This window comes from Brassica napus, chromosome C6 (assembly GCF_020379485.1).
Source record: "Brassica napus cultivar Da-Ae chromosome C6, Da-Ae, whole genome shotgun sequence".
In the NCBI taxonomy this organism is placed as follows: domain Eukaryota; kingdom Viridiplantae; phylum Streptophyta; class Magnoliopsida; order Brassicales; family Brassicaceae; genus Brassica; species Brassica napus.
In genome coordinates, this window is record NC_063449.1 from 18,553,665 (window position 1) to 18,577,414 (window position 23,750).

General features: G+C 36.8%; 4 protein-coding genes across 4 annotated transcripts; 1 reads left to right on the forward strand and 3 right to left on the reverse strand.

Annotated features, from left to right (window-relative positions):
- Positions 1-7,545: 7,545 nt before the first annotated feature.
- Positions 7,546-9,124, reverse strand: LOC106404898 (glutathione S-transferase T3-like). The gene is made up of 2 exons (XM_022704303.2): positions 9,020-9,124; positions 7,546-8,121 (listed from the first exon to the last, which is right to left on the reverse strand). Exons 1-2 carry the CDS (start codon positions 9,122-9,124, stop codon positions 7,546-7,548), a joined length of 681 nt encoding a protein of 226 aa, XP_022560024.2.
- A 3,981-nt stretch (positions 9,125-13,105) lies between these two features.
- BNAC06G10780D lies at positions 13,106-13,787 on the forward strand. Its single transcript, XM_013846762.2, has one exon. The coding sequence runs from the start codon at positions 13,154-13,156 to the stop codon at positions 13,622-13,624; it is 471 nt and encodes a 156-aa protein (XP_013702216.1). The 5' UTR covers positions 13,106-13,153; the 3' UTR covers positions 13,625-13,787.
- Positions 13,788-14,060: 273 nt separating this feature from the next.
- Positions 14,061-15,865, reverse strand: LOC106406156 (F-box/kelch-repeat protein At1g55270). The gene is made up of 2 exons (XM_013846759.3): positions 15,598-15,865; positions 14,061-15,417 (listed from the first exon to the last, which is right to left on the reverse strand). Exons 1-2 carry the CDS (start codon positions 15,661-15,663, stop codon positions 14,176-14,178), a joined length of 1,308 nt encoding a protein of 435 aa, XP_013702213.1. The 5' UTR covers positions 15,664-15,865; the 3' UTR covers positions 14,061-14,175.
- Positions 15,866-19,659: 3,794 nt separating this feature from the next.
- On the reverse strand, positions 19,660-23,368 carry LOC125588389. Its single transcript, XM_048759710.1, has 3 exons — positions 22,918-23,368; positions 20,534-22,837; positions 19,660-20,261 (listed from the first exon to the last, which is right to left on the reverse strand). The coding sequence occupies exons 1-3, from the start codon at positions 23,366-23,368 to the stop codon at positions 19,660-19,662; spliced, it is 3,357 nt and encodes a 1,118-aa protein (XP_048615667.1).
- Positions 23,369-23,750: the final 382 nt, after the last annotated feature.

The window sequence follows — 23,750 nt, forward strand, 5'->3', positions numbered from 1 at the left end:
CGGAACAACTCTGGACTCGCTGCATGTATTTTGCTTCCCTGCACACTAACCGCATATTGGATATAATCTTTAAGTTTCCTCCATTCCAATTTTCTTCGATAACTTCTAGGTTGAGGTTTCATTCCTCCCCCACTTTGGTCCAACACTATGGATCTGACTGGAACATTTTGATACTCAAGTCTCCAACCGACTATACCATAGACAACTTTTTCTTCTAGGTTGCATCTAAAATCCCAAAACTCAAGACTGCCAAATAATCTCTAGACGGATAAGATCATTGGTAAGTCAACTTAATCACTTGATTTTTCATTATGGGCACTCTAATTATCCGTAAAGATCCTCATTCACAACATCTTCGGCACTTCATTCAATCCTTTTGCTTCCACAATCGTCGAGAAGAATTCGCTATGGCACATTCATAAAACAACTAAATCCAATCATAGATGTATCCATCCAAAAAACTCATAGCTGGATTGCACCAACATTATCCTACCCATTTGCACTCTTCCTGGACCACGATACTTTCCTTGTAGTATGCCGTCCACCATACTTCACATCTTTTACCGTCAAACCCTTGAATGGTCGAACCAACTTGCAGATCTCTTATTAATGGTAATTTTTACCCACTAATCCAACAAGGTTTCTGATCTTGCTGGATTCTTTGTCCTTGACCAATTGCAGTGGTCGTACCCTTTCCTTGACTCGACCAACGCTTTCATCGGGCACTGCGCTCGTGAACCTATATCATTTTTTTTTCTGCTAGCTCTACTTGCTTAACTTCTTTGAAGCATTTCTTCCATAGACATTCTACAATTACCACTCTTTACTCAACTTCTGCATCCGAGATGGTTCTAAGAATAAATCGTACTTATTCTCGATCATCTGATCCGTTCTTATCGCTGATACTAATGAAATCTCAAATTGCTAACAGCTTTCCTTCCACTCGTTGTGCTACCTCAACATTTGTCTGATCCATGTTAACACGACATCCAACCAGTCCATTCCAAGAATTGCTTCGAATCATTTATCTGGTAACACGACCGAGTCATTAAATATGTCCGCACGCTCCATTATCTTTGAAATATCTTATAAATAATATGCGGCTTGAAAATCTCCATGTATGCTGCCCGAACAAATCTGATCTCTTCCTCGAACCCACTCTTATGCGACCGGCAACTTCCTGCCCCACAAGGAATGCGATTTCTATAGTCGGACAAAGTTTGGCTTTCACCACCACACCACTAACAAGTGGATTGACTACGTCGTTGCGTCCGGCTTCTGTATCCATGGTACCATGTTCCACCAAGACCTCTACCACACACATACAACACACGCGTCCTTGTTGCACTTTCATCGATCCATTCAGCTTCCAGTAACTGCCATATGAACATCCAACACTTCATAATTCCAGGAGACATTAACTTCTTTCATTCTCGGCAAAATTTATCTTGGCATCTTTAACAGTCCTAGCTAGCCCAGTCAATAATCATCAATCCATGCCGACTATTTCTTCGTACATTCTATCATCGTATCTACTCATTCACTAACGTTGACATATCTTAATCTATCACGCACGACTTTAAGCGTATTACCTTTGTTGACTGAACCAACCTAATACCTTCCTTGCCTACCCTTTCAAAAATCCGACAGTCGACACTCTGTATCCTTCATTAGACTTAAGTTAGTTTTCACTAACTTCCTGCAAACTCTTTAACACAATTTTGCTTAGCCATTTACTAAGCAGTCCAATCATAAACATATACCAAGAAATATCTTAGAAAAATCATACAACACATCCTTCGCGCGAGACATAGACCATCGGTTTTTCCATCCTTACCACAAATCCCATTTTCGAAAAAAACAGCCAGCCAGGATAGAACTGGCTGGCAAACCCCGGTCTGATACCAAATTGAAACACCCCAACCCGAAAATATTTGAAAAACACGTTGAAAATTCTAAGTAAGGATTTGACCAATTTTCCAAAGGAAGAATACGAATAAATACTATAACCTGGTCAAAAAAATTTGAAACCAATTACTGAAAATCCATATTGTTACAATAAGACGGTTTGATCAAAACTCTTAAAACATTACCCCAAGTTAAAACACTATTTCCCGATGGTCTTTATAGCCTCGCGCTCCGGTCCACATAATCAACCTTACCTGCATCCGCAAAAGGAGGCATGAGTATACAAAATTACTCAGTGAGGACGCTCAAAACCGCCCACATGCAACTCAATAATCAAACAATAAAATTCAATGTTCCATTCTAACAACCTAGCATTTCCATTCTATCAACCTAGCAGTTCATTTCCATTATTTCTTACTTAGCCATTTTTCCTATTACTTATCCATTTTCACGCATCCAAAACGAACAACCTAACATCTGGTTCTTTCATTCCTTTACTTTAACATTTCCTAACATTTCGACCCAAAGGTCCATCAACCTGCGGCCGTAGCCAAACCTGTGGCCGTAGCCAAACCTGCGGCCGAAGCCAACCATGTGACCCGTCGGTCCATTACGGCATGTAGCCAAACCTGCGGCCGAAGCAAAACCTATGGCCGAAGCCAACATGCGACCTGAAGGTCCATAACAGCCGAAGCCAACATAAGCGGCCCGAAGGCAAAAAGGCATACTTTACTTAATTAAATCACATTCATCTAATCGTGTACTTTCCATAAATTACTTCAATTTCAATCGGTTCCTATTACATTTCCAACCTAACATTCTAATTCTGGTCGATCAAAACAACATATTTCACATAAACATCTCAATTAAACATGACATCATTTCACGTAATATAGTATGCAATTATCCTATGAACGCATGAACGTTCTTCGATCCTTGAGAACCAGCTCGAAGAACAAAGAACAAACTTTCCATAAACGATTCCTCTAACGCATAATTATAATTCTAACAAACAACCTATAATAAAAAATACTAGTTATTAAGTTGTCACGAATCACGCCCTCACCTTGGCTGAATCTCTAGGATTCGAAGACTCTGAACTTCCTTGCGTTTTCTGTTGAAGAACTCCTTAGCTCCTCCTCATTCGACCCCTCTTCTTAAACTTATCTCTCTACAAACTCGTTCTTGCTCTGACTTCTCTCTAACTCTAGTTTTCTTGGTTGTCTTGAAATGAGAGCTGGAGGTCTCTTTTTATACTAGTTTCTGGACTTGTTCACCAAGCCGGACATTTAGTGTGATTTCCTTATTTGTCTTGGTCAAAGACTTCCTCACCAAGCTGGTCACTTAATGCCAGTTTCCTTATTTGGCTTGGTAAAAGATCACCATCAATGGCTCGACTTGATATTTTTGATTCTTTCATTAGCTGACTCCTGCAGATCTGACTTTACTTTTGTATTATCCCGCAATGATGGCTAGTCAAAATTTCCTTACTTCGAACCCGCATTGTCCAACATCCGAACATTCCTTAATTGGTCTTGCAGTCTTGATCTTGCCTTACGTATGCTCTGAACGTTCCATGATCAGTTTATCATCGCTCCGCCAGTTTCGAATTTATTCCATGGGCTCACTTAGGATCCCACACATAGTCAACATATGTTTTTATACCCAAACTTCACGATTACAAGTGTTTCCACACTTAGAAAATCACTCTCCTTGTAGAATAAAACCTCTCACGATTTATTTCCTTCAAAAAATACTCCAGGAGCAAGTCGTTACACGTTACGGGATGCATTGATTCAACACCATTGATGAACTTCTTAACTCCTTAGCCCCATTCCATACACGATAACTCATTCAATGCATCTTAACTTTATCAAGGCGGTGGATCTCTTGCTATAAAATGGTAAACATATATCCCGTAAAACTCATCCTCACAACTCCTAAAAGCTTCTTTTCAATAGAATGATGAATTCATCTATCCTACTCTCTGATTTGAAGGCGTTGTAGTTCCACCGTCACTGCTCCGGTTTTTGGAAGCTAGAAACATGGACGCTGTGGTGAGCTGGTGGGTGTAGACATAAACTCTAAGGTTGTTCCGTTCTAAAAACTCATATATAATCATCGGTTTTTTAACTCAGAACTATCAAACTTTTATATTGAAAGCTTTAGTTTACATATTTGGGAGTTGATTTTGATTATGATTGTTTATTTTGTTTCCATGTTTTCATGTCCATATCCCTCTGAAATTCATAATTACAAACCTCTCAATATTTAGCTTTTAAGAGAAATTTCAGAGGAGAAGAGACCGGAGAAGAGGCGAGAATAAACAGAGGTGAAGAAAAAACATAGGTCAAAAAGTTGTGGTTAAGAAGGAGTTTTGGAAAGTGGTTTCTGAACAGAACAGAAGTATTTAGATCTCGAATAATATGCCTATGGAAAGATCACGCTGCAAGGAATCCACAGGAACAAACTGTGTTCAATTCAGAGGTAAACTCCATTCAGAAATCTATTCGAAAGTTGATGAAAAGTTTATGTTTCTCTGATCAGGAAACCTGCAGTTCTACCTTTTCAGTTCAGTGTGAATAATGAATCCCTGAGTTTTGTTCGAGCTCTGTATTTCTCTTCTCACGTTTTTAAGTTTTCTTTTTTACCAGGAACACTTGAGTATGAGATGGGTGATGCTCATATGGCTATCCAAGCCAGATTGATGAACAAAGCTTTGCATAAACTGAGCCACTCTTTGTATAACACTTATCATCTTTATATATCAGGTATCAAACTTCTGTAGGTTATATTCAAAAACTATGTTAGTTTCAAGAGCTTGGCATATTTCATGGTCGCTCCCGCGTTGTGATATCATGTAGTATGATGCGTCTTCTGCTAATAACATCAAACATTCTTACATTTTCAAAAAAAAAATTTGTCTAAAGCCTTGAGTCTTTGTTTTCAGACAAAGCTATTCTATGTTCTGACAGGCGCTACATGTTGTTGTCTTCGTTGCAGCCAAGTTTGAGGGACCAGTTTATCGGAGGGAAAGCTTAAGACGCAATGTGAGGCTGACTCAGTTATGGCAATCTAGGAGGCTTAGAGCATTTTTATTGGTAAACCCCACTTAAGGGCCCTTAGTGATTTTTTTATTATTTAAGTGAAGTTAAGTTACTTTGTTAAGGGATCCTTAATGTTAGTGGTTTATTGGTAGTATCTTAATTAAGGATTCTTAAAAAAAATATATTATTAAACATAATTTTTTAAAAAAAAAAACAAAGTTAAGCATATTATTTGATACATAAATTTTAAAATAAAACATTAAAACATTAAAACATTAAAACAAAATTACTAAATAAAGATAATACTTTGAAAGAGCCATCGAAACTTAGTTGTTGTCTTGATCACGTCCAAATTTTCTCCAAATATGTTCAACCAAATCACGTTTCCATTGTTGATGCGCTTGTTTATCACAAATTCTTGTTCGAACACCCATCTGATTGGCGATATTTGTAGGGATATCTGTTGAATATGTGAGATCGACATGTGAACTTCCGCTGTCTTCTCCTTGTTGAAAACTGGAAAGATCAAATTGAGTGTGTTGATCTCGTTCATTTTCGACTATCATATTATGGAGTATGATACATGCTCTCATAATCTTCCCGATCTTTACTTTATCCCAACAAAGTGCTGGATTTTTAACAATGGCAAATCGAGCTTGCAAGACTCCGAAAGCACGCTCGACATCTTTTCTGACAGCTTCTTGACATTGAGCAAATAAAGCCGCTTTCGGGCCTTGTGGTAGTTGAATAGATTGGATAAAAGTTGCCCATTTCGGATAAATACCATCAGTGAGATAGTAAGCCAACGAATAAGGATTTCCGTTCACCGAGAAATTCACATGCGGAGCTTGACCATTGATTATGTCATCAAAAACAGGTGAGCGATCAAGAACATTGATATCATTTAATGTACCCGGAGATCCAAAAAACGCATGCCATATCCAGAGATCATATGAAGCAACCGCCTCTAAAACGATTGTAGGTTTTCCAGAACCACGAGAATATTGGCCTTTCCAAGCGGTGGGACAATTTTTCCACTCTCAGTGCATACAGTCGATGCTTCCTATCATCCCGGGAAATCCACGTACCTCTCCAATATGAAGTAGACGCTGAAGATCATCCGGTGTTGGTCTTCTTAGGTACTCATCGCCGAACAAATTTATTATTGCTTCCACAAAATTTTCCACACATAACCGAGTAGTGGTTGCACCGAGCCTGAGGTATTCGTCGACCGCATCAAGCGCATAACCATATGCCAACACACGAATAGCTGCGGTACACTTTTGAAGTGCAGAGAGACCAAGCCTTCCGGTAACGTCTTGCTTTTAACGAAAGTATCGAACTTCATTGGAGAGGCGATCAACAATTCGCATGAACAATGACTTGTTCATCCTAAATCGTCGTCGGAATAGAGTTTCAGGATATGTTGGAGTGTCACTGAAATAATCATTCCATAACCGGATATGGCCTTCTTCACGGTTTCTTTCAATAAATTCTCTTTTTTTTCTTGTCTTCCTTTCTTCTTCGTGATCAGTGCCCAGATTCTCGAATGTTTGATCGAAATATTCATCAATATATGAATCAAAATATTGATCAAACGTTTTATCAAATGAATCATCAAAATTGTTACGTGACGTAGATGCCATGAAAGAGAATGGAGACTGAGAATATCTTTGTTTTTCAAAAAATGAAAGAGAATGTAGATTGAGAATATCTTTGTTTTAGATTCTTGTTTATAAAAGATTGACGAAAGAAAACGTTGAGAATTTATTTGTGATGAGCTTTCTCTCTTGTGTTTATGATGAGAAATGAGAGCAAGGAAAGAATAGAGAGGCACAAGTTAGACGTTTGGAGAGAAAAGAGAGGCAATTTATAATAGATGTTTCTGATGCAAAATTATACAACTCCTGTCCATAAACTCGTGACAGAAAACAACAACACACTGCACTCAGTGACACAAAGCAACAACAACAGACACTGCACTCGTGAAACAAAACAACAAATAACAGACAATTTTCCACTCTCGTGACACACACAACAAGAACTGTCCCGACACATATCTTGTGACAATCTTCCACGCTTCTACTCGTGACACAAAACAACAACCTGCATCACAACAACAAGAACATTTAATTAAAAACATAACATAACATTTCAAGCTTAAACAGAACATCACATTTCAAGCTTAAACAGAACATAACATTTCTAATAGAACAAGAACATTTAAAGTTCAAACAGAACAAGAACAGTTAAACTAAAAAAAGTAAAACAGAACAAGAACAACAACAGTTAAACTAAAAAAAGTACAAGGACATTTAGCATAACAAGAACAAGAACGACATTGACCACAACTCATCTACGACCACAACTCATCTATGAGCTTCTTCTTCAGTGTTTCTTCATAATCTGCTAGAGGCTCTGTTTTTCCTATTAGGCTCTCAAGCATTATCATCTTAGACAACCTCTCTTTTGCGGCTATGTCCTTCTCTCTGATCGTCCACATTGACTGAAACTCATCCAGATTATTTTCTACTACCACCTTCTTCTTACCACTTGCCTTTGCGACCTTCACACCAGGGGGACGCTTGCTCTACGTTGACTGAAACCCATCCACTTCCTCTTCTTCCTTACCCTTCCTCTTCTTCGAGCTCCCTTTAGCAGTAGCAACATCGCACCACTTCTGGTTGTTGCGTAGTTCTTTCCAAGCGTGTTCCAGATTGAATCTCTTCTTGTGGTTGTTGTAAAAAATTGTATGTGCAAGCTTCAGAACATCGTTCTCGTTCTGGCCGCTAGCTTTCTCCCTAGTAGCAGCTTCATAAGCACCACAGAACTTGCACACAAGTTCGTTTATCCTATGCCATCGCTGCTTGCAATGTTTAGCCTCCCTCTCTTCCCAGCCAGCAACCAGAGGACTTGCTGCAAAAAATGCGGCAATTCTTGTCCAAAAAGCTACAGATTTTTGCTCGTTACCAACCACAGGATCTTTGCTCGTGTTCAACCACGAGCTGATCAGGACAATATCATCATTTGGAGTCCATTTCCGACGTACACTTTTCCCTACAGCCGTGGCTCCATCAAAGTTTGAGGCTTCTGTTCCTGGACTATCTTCATAGTTACTAAACGAAACAGTATGTTGACTGTTATAAGGATCCATAACAGAAGGACGCTAAAGAAAGAGAGGAAGTGGGAAGAGATAGAAGAGAACAGAAGTTTTTTGAAGAAAGAGGAGAAACAAGTCGTATGAAGAAAGAGGAGAAAGTAATTTTTTTTATAGAGTATCGAATTAAAGCAAGCATTGATCACAGCCAAAGCTGTCCGAGTGGACTGTTATCTAACACAATAAACACACCATTCATTCCTATCTAACCATCACCTAATCTATTTATTACGTAAACATCAATATGCAAACAACAACCAAAGCAATTTATTACTTAACCTAACACTAACAGAGGATTAAATTCATTTAAAACCACCATCAAGGTACAATGCTTTATCAAACTTTAACAGAGGAAAGATTTGGGTGTTACTTGTATGAACAATCTATGGACCTTTGTCTGATGAACCAGTGTGAAGCCTCTTGATCAATTCCATATGTTAACAAAAAAATAACGAAACATATCAAAACTAAGAGCAGGTTTATACACTATCTATGACGATGAACAAAGACCAAAATATACCTAGTTATTAACCGGCACAATCTACCTCAGACAGCCTCTTCATCATTCCACCTAAAGACAAAACAGTGTGAAACAAATCAAAAAAATGACAGGAATGTGTTTATCAAATTGACGATGAAGAAGGAATGAATCTACCAGGATCATGCATCTTGATTAATCCACCTATAGACACAACAAAACAAAAAAACAAAACAATTCAGACGATTTATTTAGAAAGATTCTCGATGAAGAATCTAAGACATGCAAACTTCAAAGATTGAAACTTAAACATATATATTTGCAGTTATACCTTTCGATTCGTCTCAGCCGCAACAGTCACCGCTTTCCGTCGTCTCACAGAACAACCGATGGAGAGAGATGTCGCCGATTTGCTGCGACGAGAAGAACCTCCGAAGGAGAGAGATGTCGCCGATTTTCTTCAACGCGGAGACGCACCGCTAGAGCCGTTGCCGTTTTCTCGTGCAGAGACACCGAGATGAAGAGATTCGCCATTGAATCGCCTTTCGCGATGAGAGAATACAAACATAAACGAGAAAGGAGAAAATGAAAACACGGGTCTCGTGACCCCGAAACCGTGTCTCTCTCCAATAGTTTTTCGACACGTGCACGCTAAGGGCCGTGCTTTCGCGAGCTTAATTAAGGGATGCCCCTTCCTTAAATCTCTTTTTTTCTTTATTTTTAATCCCCCTTTAAGCTAACAAACCCACTTAAGCTACCCCAATAAACCTGCTCTTAGGTTCTGATATTAAGGCACATGTTTTACTTTTAGTTACACCAGAGATTTTGTTCATGCTGAACCTATCTCCCTCGAAATGACAGACTCATATAAATAATACATTTAAAAAATCCTTGATACAGGCTTCCAGTTCCTAACACCCGGAAACAATGACGCTATGTTGTCCTCCACATTTGAAATTAAGTATTACTTTATTATTATAAAATTATCTGGATTTTGATGTTTCAGTTTCTCAGATTTAGTCTCTTTTTCAAGGTGGGTGTAATCAAATGGTCCGAGGATCAACAACACGATCAAGACTTTTCTTACTCTGCTGATCAAGTGTCTTGAAGCAATATCTAAGAGAGTTTATTCATTTTAGATTTATAATGTTGTCTTAAGGAGGTGTACTCTTTATTGATGTACGAAAGCCTACTACCTTTTTGTTTGTTTCTCAATGATATTGGATACGTTAGTTAATGTTGATTTACTCTCCGGCATTTGTTGCAGGGTGATGCATTAGCCCTGGGACGGATCCGGATATCCGGGAAATTTAGGGTATCCGGATTCGGATCCGTGGATTTAATATCCGGATCCGGATTCGTGGTTTCCGGATATCCGGGTTTCGGATATTCGTCTCGATATTCTATTATCCGCGGATATCCGGATCCGTCAAAATAATTAAAAATAATTTTTTAACAAAAAATATTAATTTTTTAACAAAAAAATATTAATTTTTTAACAAAAAAATATTATTTTTTTAACAAAAAATATTAATTTTTTTAACAAAAAATACTAATTTTTTAAATATAATACATAAATTAAATATTTATAAATATATTTATATATGTTTATAATATTGTAAAACTAAAATATAATATTATAAGATTAATTCATGTATAAATATTAATATATCAAATATAAATATTAATAAAATTTAAAAATTTAATGTATTTTAAAAATACGGATCCGGATCCGGATATCCGGACCTAAAAATTACGATATCCGGATCCGGATTCGGTTTGCACGGATCCAAGATTTTACTATCCGGATTCGGATCCGGGCATCCCGGATATCCTATTTTCGGAGCGGATCCGGAGCGGATCTCGGATAATAAGTCTCAGGCCTATGATGCATGGTTATGCTTACCCTACAAAAAAATGCAGAATGCGACAAGATTTTTGAAAAGAATGAGCCTGAGCAGCTTTGCTTTTGGTGCCAGTACTATTATATGTTTTTTATTCTTTCATTTGCAAGGCTATGTGTGTAGGAAAGAACTTACTTTAAGTGACTATCAATGTTATTGGTTGCTTTCTTGATAATTTTTTAGGGGTTTGGTGATGCTTTTGTTTCATAGTATATATTTTAAATCAGGGTAAGTATATATTTGACTTTATGCCAAACATGAGTCTAAAGTGCATATTTTGGTGGATAGTATAGATGAAATATTTCTATTATGTCAATGCCAATTGAATCAATGTTATCAGCTGTGAATTCAAACTTTTTGGTATTTTCCGTTTCTTCGGATGATATAATAGGTCAAAGTATATGCTTCATTGCTTCCAACGGTGGCAGCTGCCGAATACGCTATTGGATTGCCATTTCTTGATAATTTTCTGAGTCCGAGGGACTATTGTTGTAGAATATTCTAATAACATTCAAGGTTAATCTAAAGTTACAGTAAAAAATCGTTCTAACATGATATATATTTATAAAATAAATTATATTTTCAATAAATGATAGTCTAATAAATCAGAAAAAATAATTAATAAAAATACAGTAACTTTCTCTAAACATACAATAAATTTATTATATATAAGGAAGCCATTATGAAAAAACTATTCTAAAATTTAACGAGTGCATTTTATTTTAGAAAACCTAATAAGTTATGGGGATAATATTGTTTATTTAGTTTTTAAATATAATAATATATAAAATATTCAGTCATATATTTATTTAAAAATTGATAATTAATATTATGTTTTGATTCTGTTTTTTGGAACAAATAATTTCCTATTATAGTGAATTATATATTCATGTTCAATTATTTGAATTAATAATTTTAAAATAAAATATGTAAAAGAAGTAAAAAATACAAGTACACTCAATATGTATAAAATATATAATAATAAATGTTTTGAGTATTAAACCTAACCACAACAATAAGAACTCAAATCTACTTACCATATATAAAAAAGTTGAGCAAACATTTAAGAAAATGTATATCATTTCAATCATGAAAATCATGTCAGGCTAATATAAATTTATAATCTCTAACAAGACTAAGAAAAAGTAAAAAATAAAGAATTTTAGTTATGCGAAGATGATATAAAAATGTGTTCTCATTATAGAAAACATAACACAAAAAGAAAGATAATAACTAAAATAGTATAATGTCATAAAATATATTTGACAAGAAATTAGAAAAAAAAACTGTTAGAAAAATAAACGAACATCAAACGTAGGCATGGATATTCGGATAGGCGTTCGGGTACCCGTTCGGGTTTAGGTCGGGTGCTTCGGATTTTCGGGTTTTCGGATGGAGAAGTACAGAACCCGTTCGGGTTATTTTATACTTCGGATAGGGTTCGGGTTTTTAAGGTTCGGGTTCGGATTATTTCGGGTATAACCGAACTGTGTAACAAATAATAATAAAATTTCTATGTATCCTTGATTTGACCATGTGAGACCAGAAACAATACTATTAAAGTTAAGTGATTAAACAACTTAATATAAGATTTATGATCTTTTTGATTTGTTATTACGTTAAGTAACCCGAGCATGTATTCTTTTTTCTTCTTGTAATTTCTATTTGTATTATCTTGAATAGAAAATGGTAAAAAATCTATCTATTCATAAATCAAAATCAAAGAGACATCAAAATCAAACAGAAATCAAACCTGGATAATCATGAATGTTTGAGCTCATGCCTGTGTAAAGAGCAAAGAGAAAAAAAATCGCAAATCCTACTTGTAATCAAACATAAATTAAAATCGCAAAGTATAGTGATTCTTACATGTAATCGGTCATAAAATGAGTTTGAGTATGTACTGAACATATATGTTGAACAAGGAGAAAATGGAAAGATGAATGGGAATGGAAGATGTAAGTTTAGGGTTAGTAATATATATATATATATATATTCGGGTAATTCGGGTAATTGGTTCGGGTATCGGATATAACCAATTGGGTACGGATATCCGGACTGGTTGAATCCTAAACCCATTCGGGTTTTTTTAACTTCGATTCGGTTTTCGGTTCGGGTTCGGGTTTCGGTTAATATGCCCACACCTAATCAAACGTTAAATAAAATGAATATAATGTCTCTGCAAACTTAAAAAAAATTTAAAAACAAAACTAATTATTATACAGTAAATACAAACCTAAAACATAAACCACAAAATGATATAAATAATAAAAACTTAGATTACAAGTAAAATATATATACAGAGCGGCCTACCTTGGTGATAAATAAAGTAGGTTCAATATATTTGAAATACACCGCGACAAATCTTAAGCGGATTGAATAAAAAATAAAGAGAAAATTATGAGTGTCCTTTTTTTTTTTTGTCACGAAAAAATTATGAGTGTCCAACACATGGCAATGTAACCGAAAACAAACGAAAAATTAAAGAGAGTTGTGTTTAAAAAGAAAAAAAAAAAAGTTAAAAGAAAAATCTTAACATTGTACGCGTGTCGTGTTTAGAAGTTTAGATAATTCCTAAACTACCCTGAATATTTCTGTTATATGACGGAGGAGCCTTCTTGGCAGTGCAGTCAAGTAGTCAACATCATTCACACCAACAATGGCTTCTTCGATCACATTCTCCTGCCTCTTCCTCTCTCTCCTATCTCTCTCCACCGCTTTATCATCTCTAGATCTCCACCGCCCATCTCTGTCCTCCGGTGACGTCCACGATCTCCTCCCTCGCTACGGATTCCCCAAAGGTCTTCTTCCCGATAACGTCAAATCGTACACTCTCTCCGACGGCGGAGACTTCACAGTCGACTTAAACACTCCCTGCTACGTCAACTTCCCCGGTCAAACCGTGTTCTACGACAAGAAGATCGCCGGGAAGCTCAGCTTCGGATCTGTGAAAGACGTCGAAGGAATCAAAGCTAAAGAATTGTTTATCTGGGCATCGATCACCGCCATGAAATCGGATCCAAGCTCTGGAGATATTGTCTTCTCCGTCGGATTCGTATCCAAGTCTTTGCCGGCGTCTATCTTCAATAATGTTCCCTCTTGCTCCAAAAAACTTAGTCTTGAAGCTTAAATGAATCAACCTGAAGCTGTAAAAAAATCCTCTTTTTTTATATTGATTATGTGATTCATGAGAAAAAAAATACTATCTTTCGAATTTGATTCGAGCTATATATGTAAGACTTGAGATTTACAAATCAAAGTAAACAAAATGTCAATAATGATTGGTAAAACCATTTCAAAGACCATCTTTTTTATACTAACAAAGACCGACTTTAAATGACTGTTAAGACCGGACCGGACATTGAGTTCTTGTCTGACGATGATTCTCTCTCTTTCTGAAACAGTTCAGTTCTTGAGCCAGTAAACAAGAGTTGCTTCCCTTATTTGGTTTCTTCTTAATTTTCTGTTCTGGCTCCAATGTTGAGTTGTTCTTTTTTTTCAGGCATGAATCACGATAATATGGCTTTTCACAGCCCTTCCTGCGACACTCGACCATACATTACTGATAATACTATTGAACTATTCATATTTCGATTTGATTCAAATTATAGACAAAAGATTTGAGAGATTTACAGATCACAGAAAACAAAATACTAACAAGAGCTGCTGCGATTCTCAACATTAGGCTTGAAGCACTTGGCAATGCACAATATGGCTTTTCACAGCTCTCCCTGCGATACTCGACCATATATTACTGAGTATGCTCTTGGACTGTCCTTTCACCGCAATGTTTTCCCATACTCGAGGGTTGTTCTTATCAGGATTCGCTACATCAACCAAACTCATGCTCATGTTGTTCCGTATTATGCAAAGCTTATTGTTCAGCGGGACAAGAGCCGCAGCTTCAAGCGCCCTCGAGTTTCCCAAGTGTACTTTACTGTCCATGAACTTGTTCCATGAATCCGTGGTTTCATCAAACACCCTGAGCTTACACCCGTCCCTACAGTCCAATCCGTAGAGACGACCATTTAGAGAAGTACACGGGTTTCGCCAACCGGTAACCATCCCGTCACTGACCGGCCTCCATGAGTTGGTCTCAGGGTCATAAGCTTCACTCATGACCTGTTGGTGAGACCCAAGACCCTTGAGAAACCACTTCTTATCATAAACCACACCGATAAGAGGCACCATCGCTGTGCTCATATCAGCAACAAAACTCCACCTGTTCTTGTTCGGATCATAAACCTCAGCCGACCGTAGTGTCCTCTGTATCCCTTCGCACTCCCCACCCGCTACATACAAGCAGTTGTTTATGACACATGAACCAAAGAAGTGTCGCTTCCTAAGCATATCAGGCGCCCTGTGCCACTTATTCGTCCTGGCATTATAGAAAATAACCCTCCTCATTGATCCTCTTAGAGGATCTTTACCTCCAAACAAGTAAAGATGACAACCGCTTAGAACAGCGCAACCAAACCCAACAGCTTCTGAATACTCTCTAGGAACAGGAGGAAGCGGCTGGGGATGCTGGGAGACGGGATCAAACGTATTCCAAGAGATCTTCCCATCACGGTCTCTTTTGAAAACATAAACCCATTCCTCAGACATCCCAAGTAGCTTCCTCTGAGAGTAGAAAAAGTTACCAGAAGCAAGCCGGTACCATCTCTTACACACAAGCCTGAGTTTTCTATGCTCTGCACGAGGGACACGGATGAGGCAAGCGACGGCTAGATCGTCAGGGAGGCCAGGGAGAAGCGGAGGCTGGATTCTTGTCCTCTCTCGCTTAGAGTTCTTGCTGCGGCGATGAGCATTGGGGTTGATGTCGGGTTGGATACAAAGCTTTGAGCCAGGAACAAACTTTCTAGCTTCTACAACGGTCTTGAGACCTGAATCTACTCTGCAGTAGCAAGATACGGAATCCACCTGAAAAGATTCCAAATTTCAGAAATCAAAAAGAGTGAAAACATTCTAAAAGGAAAAGCATTCCAAATAAAGCTAGGGTTTCTGAAAACGGAAAGAAATTTAAGTGAATTAAAAGCATAGTCCAGAGATTTCCAGAAATAGAACTCCGCGAGAAATCTAGGAGTAAGAGAGAGAGCTTACCAATGGAGCTTGAAGGCGAAACCCCCTGGAACCATTTGGGGATTGTCGTTGGGAAGATAGATCCATCTTCTTCAAAACCCGAGGCTCATACGACACAGATCCTCGAGAATTGACAAGCTTGTAGGCCGATGAACGAAGAATCCGATGAGAAACCTAACAGTCAAATCTCTGAAGAAGGAGCAAAACGTGAGCAACCTTCCACTTCGCTCTCTCTACACGGTAAATGGGAGTGGTGGGGGGTGGGTCTCTCCGCCTTTTATAACAAGTCACAAGTAAAGCGTAGGTATTTATCAATACTCCATTAATGTACGAGTTTTTCTTTTTAATTATGGTAATTTCAGAATCTAGAGTTTGTGTTATTGAATGCATGATTAAATTTTCTCATTATAGACCCTTGGAAATTAATAGAGCTCGGATAGTGATTAGTCAAAAAGGTGTAAGCTTTGTTATTGTTTTAGTCAACCATGTCTAAGATTAATAATAGGGTAAGTCATAAATCTACTAGTATTTAATTTGTATGTTTTTTTTTTCTCGATGTTTATTTATGCTATTACAAACTATGAGAAATATTACAAGATGATTCTACAGCCGGCAATTCTACCTATCTTATGAGGATTCACGTCTGACTGCATCATCTTGAGCAGTCCTATGAGATCCATGTCTGACGGTACTTCTTGCGCCACGCCGAAGAGCTCTTGTATGATTTTTTCCATAAATCTGCATAATTCGCATTTGTTGGGATTCGAAACACAGACATCCTACTGTAGAAGCATTAATGAACCCCTAGTCATATCAATGGACTAAGAGGGCTTCCACTAAAAAACGTAAAAAAAGTTGTATCTTTTTTTAACAGTGAAAGATTATATTCATTAACTGGAATATTTTACATAGGAACAAACTGGAGATCAAGCCAACAACTGATAACCAAAGCCGACGAGTTAAACATACTCTCGGAATCTTAAGCCTGCGGATAAAGATCAATCCCTGGAAACATAATACATGTCGATTAAAAGCAAAAACCTAAAGATAAAAGCTAGCAAACATAGATGAAGGCACTAATGAAAGCTCCTAAACAACAAAACACCCAAAATCCTATCGGCTCTTTGATGAAGAGAACTTGAGACTGATACCTCCCATAGTAAATACCGCAAGCAGATTTAAGCAAAAAACCAAAGCTTCAATCGGGGAACAGAACAAAGGTTCTATAAAATTCACCCGACATTGACTAAGTCAACATGCGACAAGGAACCGAAGAAGTCTAACATGCGACAAGGTTACGTCAAGGAGAAGCAAGTTAAGGACAAGGCCTCGATCAGACCTCTAGGTTGAAGACAGAGAGCGAATCGTTTCACACCGTCCAAAGTCAGTCTTGAGAAGCAAGACAGAAGAAGGATCGAGACAACATGAAGCCAAAGAGACCATCGATGAGGAGAAGGAACATGCAGAGTCGGAGACTGACCATCACACCGTTGAAAAACCCAGATTCCGAACCTTCATCACGAAGCAAGCTTAAACCAGATCCGATCATGAACAGAATTGGATCTACCGATTATCACTTCTGAAATCGACATGCAATAACACCAAGTAAACACTTATGGAAAACTAGAAATTAAAACCCCGACTCCACCGCTATGGAAGCCGCCGAAGTCGGTAATCAGAAGAAAATGATTGAAGGAAGTCTAGAGAGAAGGAAGAGGTTTATCGAGAGAGAGTGTATGGAATGAATATCTATTTTTTAATTGATCAAAAAAAAGTTGTATCTATCAATATGTTTCTAAATTCAGTAACAAAAAAGATAACAAAAGATATTTTATTATACATTATTCTATTATATATAATCATTTATTAACAGTGTAACTCAAAGTTTTTGAATGCTAGTCGGTGGAAAGAAATAACAATTTCATGCCAATGTTGAAAATATAAAACATTTTGGGAATTTAGTAACTGAAATGCGTACTTCGATCTTTCTAGCTTTATCACATAATTATTTTAATTTTTCTTGGATGGGATTCATATTAATTATTGGACGGAATTTAGTAGTTAAAATATTTAGAAATGGACAAGTAATCAAAACCGTTGTATATAAAAAGAATAATGGCGGAATCTGTCAGGTATTTAAATAGTATAGTTGTTTGGACAACAAATTACGCTAAGCGATGCCTTACGACTGCTATGTTTGCCTGTTTGGAACTGTATATATAGCATCAACCGATTTTTGTATTAAAAACTAATTCAAATACATTAAATTATACGTCAATTGTTCAACCACTTCATCAAGAGAGATTTAAAAGAAGGGGACGCTTTTGTCTTATGGGATGGGAACACTGAATTTTTAGAAAATAATTATAACACAATTTTCTAATACTATCAGATTGTAGAATAAAATACAAAATGACATATGTATCCACATCAGTAATTGAGGTGTATAAAGGATATTTATCGTAATGAATTGAGAGGAAAGAGCAAAACATGCGGTAGAACCGAAGCTTATGTATTGAACGTCGCCCTTTTTCAAGAAGGCACATGAGAGAAAAGAGCCAAACACACGGTAGAAACCGAAGTTTACGTATTGAATATTTAGGTGAACGATAATAATTTGCTAACAAATTATTTTGTAGCTGAAATTAGATATTAATTTTACTTTTATTCAATAGACAAAACTTTTTATAGTTTAAAGATAGATTTTTAACGTTAAAACCTCTCAACTAAGTTTGTTTTGGATAAAAACCCCCAAATAAAGTATTTAACGAAAAAACCCTCAAACTAACTTTATTTAATGAATTAAACCCTACGATGTCATAATTACCATTACTACAGGTAAATCTTTAGTTTAGGGGTTTTTACATTAAATAAACATAGTTGAGGGGTTTCTACATTAAGTAAACATAGTTGAGGGGTTTTACCATTATTTTAAAAAAAAAATCAGAATTTTATAATATTATCTAAAAATTAGTAACTTAAATTTTTAAAATTAGTATTTTAATTTTTTTTTGTAAATATATGAGTTTGATGTGTTTTTAGCATCAACATTATAAATGTATAAATTAAAAATGTAAAACGTCATAAAATATAATAAAAATTATCTAAAGATTTATTATTACATTTTTATTAGATAAGATATATTTTTTATTATATTTTCTTGTTTTTTACATTTTTAATCTTTTAGTAATTTTATTATAGGTAAATCTTTAGATAATTTTTATTATATTTTCTAGGTTTTTACATTTTTAATTTATACATATATAATGTTGATGTTAAAAACAAATCAAACTCATACATTTACAAAAAAAATATATGCTAATTTTAAAAATTTAAGTTACTAATTTTGAGATAATATTATAAAATTTTGATTTTGATTTTGATTTTTTAGATTTTAAATGGTAAAACCCTTCAACTATGTTTACTTAATTTAGAAACCCCTAAACTAAAGATTTACCAGTAGTAATGGTAATTATGATCTGATAGGGTTTAATTCATTAAATAAAGTTAGTTTGAGGATTTTTTCGTTAAATACTTAGTTTAGGGGTTTTTACCCAAAAAAAACTTAGTTGAAGAGTTTTAACGTTAAAATTTTTTTAAAGATCAGCATGTTTTTATATATACTAGATATTATTATGTGCATGCAAACAGAGACACAAACATAGGGACGAGATATCATTGATCATATATAGAACAAAAGTTTTGAAATGTTAGTATGGTTAACCTAACAAAAAAAAAACAATGTCAGTAAAGATTTGAAATTTATCCAGACAGAAAGAAATAAAATGATGAGTTTCAAGATACAAGCATGCATGTCAATGGACCAATGATGGCAACTGGAAACAGTTAAAGAGATGATTTTTCAACCCCACTTTAATTATACTTTTATACGAATGCATAAAAGTAAAGTTGACTATATTTCATAAACATAATGGTTGTTAGTAGTTATGATAAATAAAAATGTCCATCTTTTTTTTTTTTTAACACTTATTGAAATAAGGTATTACAAATACATAGTATCGATCAGATAGAATTTTTCAAAAGGATCAGCCAGAATCTAAACATTACAAACCAACCTTATGATCAAACAAAGAGATGTCTTAACCAACCAGGATATCCAGCAGCAATGTAAGATTGATAGCGATCCTCTTTGATGACACTATCAGCAATCAGAGAAGCTCCTCTGATATCTGAGCGCTTCAAAGATTGAACACGCCAGAACAAAAAATTATGAAGCTGAATGCAGATATTTTGAGAGTAGAACTTGAGTGATGGCCAAGCAGATGGTTTAGTAACTGCCGCAACTAGATCTTTATCATCACTTGCAAAAATAATTGAACCGAAGTGAAGGTTTTTGAGACTATCGATTGCCCATAACCAACTTTCCATAGAAGCATCCATACGACTGTAAATAGCTGAGAAGGATCTTCTACCATGTAACAAAACATTTCCATCGCTGTCTCTAAGAACCCATGAAGCTCCACTTTCATTTTTGGAACTGCTCCAAGCAGAACCAATATCGCATTTGATCCAACCCGAAGGCGGAGGTTTCCAACCAAACATTATTTTCTTCTTCCGATCGAGGTCAATGGCTTTTTCCTCTTTTTCAATTGTCTTGATCAGGAACCAGTGATTTGCTTCTTCATATACTTTCTCAAGGAAATCTGGAGCTTTGGTTACGCAACCTTCAAAGAAATGAGAATTTCTGTTCTTCCAGATATTCCAAATGATCCAAGGACCCGCTCTACTGATATTCAAAGGGATGGAGGGGATATCCTTTGCTTTCAGAACATAGAAAATGTTCTCGAATATATAGAGGAAACAGAGAAGTCCGAGTGAGGCCGAGGAAAGTTACAAATGGCCCAAAATTGTCTAGCCAAAGTGCAAGTGAACAACACATGATTTATGGACTCTCCTTCCATACCACAGACCTGACATCTAGAATCAATCTTCATACCTCTACTCAAAAGGTTATCAGTCACCGGAAGAGCTCCACTAACCGCTTTCCACAGAAACATTTTAATCTTCGGAGCTGTGTCCAGCGACCATATGTAATCTTTGATACCATTGAGAGAAGGAAGTACTGTTGCTGTAGCATACGCTTCCTTGTTGGCACTTTTTTCTGCAAACCAATAACCTGAACGGACCGAATATTCTCCTGATCTTGTGTGGTTCCAGCAATAAAAATCTTCTGAATTGATCACCGGTTTGATCTTGGAAATGATAGCAATGTCTTGTGGGTAAAAGAGATCATTTAACTTAGGTATATTCCACAGATGAGAGTTTGGAATCAAAAGATCTTTTACTTTGAGATTCAGATCAACCAAGCTATTCTTCATTAAGGGCATGCGCATTCTATCACCATCTGCAAGCCAAGGAGTGGACCACACGTGAATAGATTCACCATTACCAACCATATGTCTTAGACCTTTGATCAAAAGATCTCTACCATGGAGGATACTTCGCCAAGCGTATGAAGGTCTTTTACCAAGCTTAGCTGAGAGAAAATCACCATTGGGGAAGTATCTGCTCTTCAAGAAGGTTCCAAACAGAGAAGACTGTTCATGGAGAATCCTCCAAGCTTGATTGGCTAACAAGGCTTGATTGAAGGTTTCAATATCTTTAAATCCCATCCCTCCAAGGCGCTTAGGGACACAAAGTTTATCCCAACTTAGCCAATGGATCTTCCCTTTGTCTTCAGTAGATCTCCACCTAAAAGCCGCCATAGCGGAAGTTAAATTATTACAAGTTGTTTTGGGCAGTTTAAAACAACTCATAGCATAAATAGGCATAGCCATGGCCACTGATTTTAATATCACTTCTTTTCCAGCTTGAGAAAGGAACCTTGTGTACCATCCAGACATTCTCCCTTTCATCTTCTCTTGAATGTAAGCCAGCATCTTTACTTTAGATCCACTGAAGCATTCAGGAAGACCAAGATAGGTGCCTGCACCTCCTTCTGCAAAGATCCCAAGCGAGTTCTGAATACTCAGCTTCAGATCTTGATCTACCTTCTTCCCAAAAGTCAAGGATGATTTGTTCAGATTGATTACTTGACCAGTAGCTTCAGCATATTTCTGTAGAACCTCTTTAAAGACCTGACACTGAAGCATATCAGCTCTAAAAAGAAACAGACTGTCGTCTGCAAAAAACAGATGATGAACTGCTGGACCATTTGGGGAGAATTGTATCCCATTAATCAAACCTTCTGAAGCTTTTTGATTAAGAAGATAGGAGAGTCCTTCCGCACAGAGAACAAAGAGAAAGGGAGATAAGAGATCACCTTGTCGCAGAGCACGTTCAGGGGAGATATAACCATGGGATTGGCCGTTGATGAGGACCGAGTACTTAACTGTGGAAACGCAAGCCATTATCCAATTGACCCAAGTTCTGTGAAAACCTAATGAGTTGAGAAGAGCCTGAAGGTAGTTCCACTCCACTCTATCAAAGGCTTTTGACATATCAGTTTTTGCTGCCATGAAATTTTCAGAGATCACCTCCTTTGTGTTTAGACTGTGAACTGCTTCGTGAGCTAGGATGATGTTGTCTGAAATAAGACGACTGGAGACAAAGGCTGACTGATTAGAAGAAACAATATCAAGGAGAATGCTCTGAAGTCTAGAAGCCAAAATTTTCGAAATCGTCTTGTACATCACTGTGCACAAGCTGATTGGCCTCAAGTCTGTCATCAGGGTAGCATTTGGTTTCTTAGGGATGAGACAGAGTTGAGTATAGTTCCATTCAGCTGGCATGATGCCTGAATCAAAGAAATGGATGACTTCTTTTGTTAGTTGATCTCCTACTATGCTCCAATAATTCTGGAAGAAAAAACAAGTCATTCCATCAACTCCTGGTGCACTTCCAGCTTTAATAGAAAACACAGCATTCTTCACTTCTTCTGGTGTGACCTTTTTAATTAGACAGTGATTCATCCTTTCTGATATCTTAGATGGGAAACCTCTGAGAATTTCAGAATAGTCTTCAGAGTTAGAAGATTTGAAAAGGTCCTGGAAGTAGTTAATAGCCACTTGAGCTTTAGAGGCTTCAGAACGATGTGCAACTCCATTAAGATCAATTAACTTAACCACTTCATTTTTTGCTCTCGCAGCTTTAACCGCAGCATGGAAAACCTTTGTATTACCATCCCCATGAATGATCCAATCATCCTTACTTTTCTGTTTCCAGTAGTTTTCCTCATCTCTATAAGCTTTTAAGAGATCACATCTGATGAGATTAATACGGGTAGAGCAAGGATCCATAGCTGATTGTTCCACTTCCAGTTCATCATGAAGTTTTGTTATCCTTTCCTTTGAGTTGGCTTGATTATTTTTTTCCATTTACTGAGAGCCTTTCTGCAGAAACTCAAACGGATTGAGACAGAAGCATCTTGATCATGACGTCTTTGATTCCAAGCCTGATGAATAGCTTCTTGTACAAGAGGTTTATGAAGCATTCGCCTATCAAACTTGAAAGAACCTCTATAAGAATCTTGAGATGCAGTTAGCTTTATCAGAACAGGTCTATGATCAGATCCTCTTTTGGCAAGGAAGGCTTGATTAGCAGAGGGAAAATATTTGAACCAATCAGAATTTCCAAACGCTCTATCAAGCTTGCTTTGAATCCATAATGTTTGTCTTCTCCCTCCCCAAGTATAGCTGTTCCCTGTACTTGGCAATTCAGTCATTCCGCAGGCATGAAGCATATCTGAGAAGGGTTGAAAAGATGCATCGCTTCTTCTAGGACCACCAATCTTTTCTTCATTGTTTAGGATCTCGTTAAAATCCCCGACCATGCACCAGGAACTTCTTCTATTTACACCCAAGCGCATCAACCTCTCCCAAACCACATGTCTATATTTAATGTTTGGGTTACCATAAATACACGAGAGAAAATACTGCTTATCGCCCATCTTAATATTAACATCCAAAAGGTTTTTATCATAGTACAGAAGATCCACATCGACACTGTTTATCCAAAATAAAGCTAACCCCCCCCCCCCCTAGGTATTTACAGGGTTAACAGTGAAGACATGATCATACCCAAGCCAAACTTTAATATCTTCTAGGGAGTTTCTACCATTCATAGTTTCCATAAGAAATAAAATCTCAGGGAAGTACGTACGTCGTAAATCCAAGAGACGCTGAACTGTCAGATCCTGAGGCCGCCCCAGTCCC

Bases quoted from the DNA above. Each gene is read 5' to 3' on its own strand.
- LOC106404898 (XM_022704303.2), bottom strand. From the start codon at position 9,124: ATGGCGAATCTCTTCATCTCGGTGTCTCTGCACGAGAAAACGGCAACG. The intron at 8,122-9,019 runs GTTCTTCTCGTC...CTCTTTCTTTAG, and splicing joins GACATCTCTCTCCTTCGGAG to CGTCCTTCTGTTATGGATCC.
- BNAC06G10780D (XM_013846762.2), top strand. From the start codon at position 13,154: ATGGCTTCTTCGATCACATTCTCCTGCCTCTTCCTCTCTCTCCTATCT.
- LOC106406156 (XM_013846759.3), bottom strand. From the start codon at position 15,663: ATGGATCTATCTTCCCAACGACAATCCCCAAATGGTTCCAGGGGGTTT. The intron at 15,418-15,597 runs GTAAGCTCTCTC...GAATCTTTTCAG, and splicing joins TTCGCCTTCAAGCTCCATTG to GTGGATTCCGTATCTTGCTA.
- LOC125588389 (XM_048759710.1), bottom strand. From the start codon at position 23,368: ATGGTCGGGGATTTTAACGAGATCCTAAACAATGAAGAAAAGATTGGT. The intron at 22,838-22,917 runs GTAAATGGAAAA...TGGAACAATCAG, and splicing joins TTTCTGCAGAAAGGCTCTCA to CTATGGATCCTTGCTCTACC. The intron at 20,262-20,533 runs GTATGAAGATTG...ATTTCTTTGAAG, and splicing joins TGATAACCTTTTGAGTAGAG to GTTGCGTAACCAAAGCTCCA.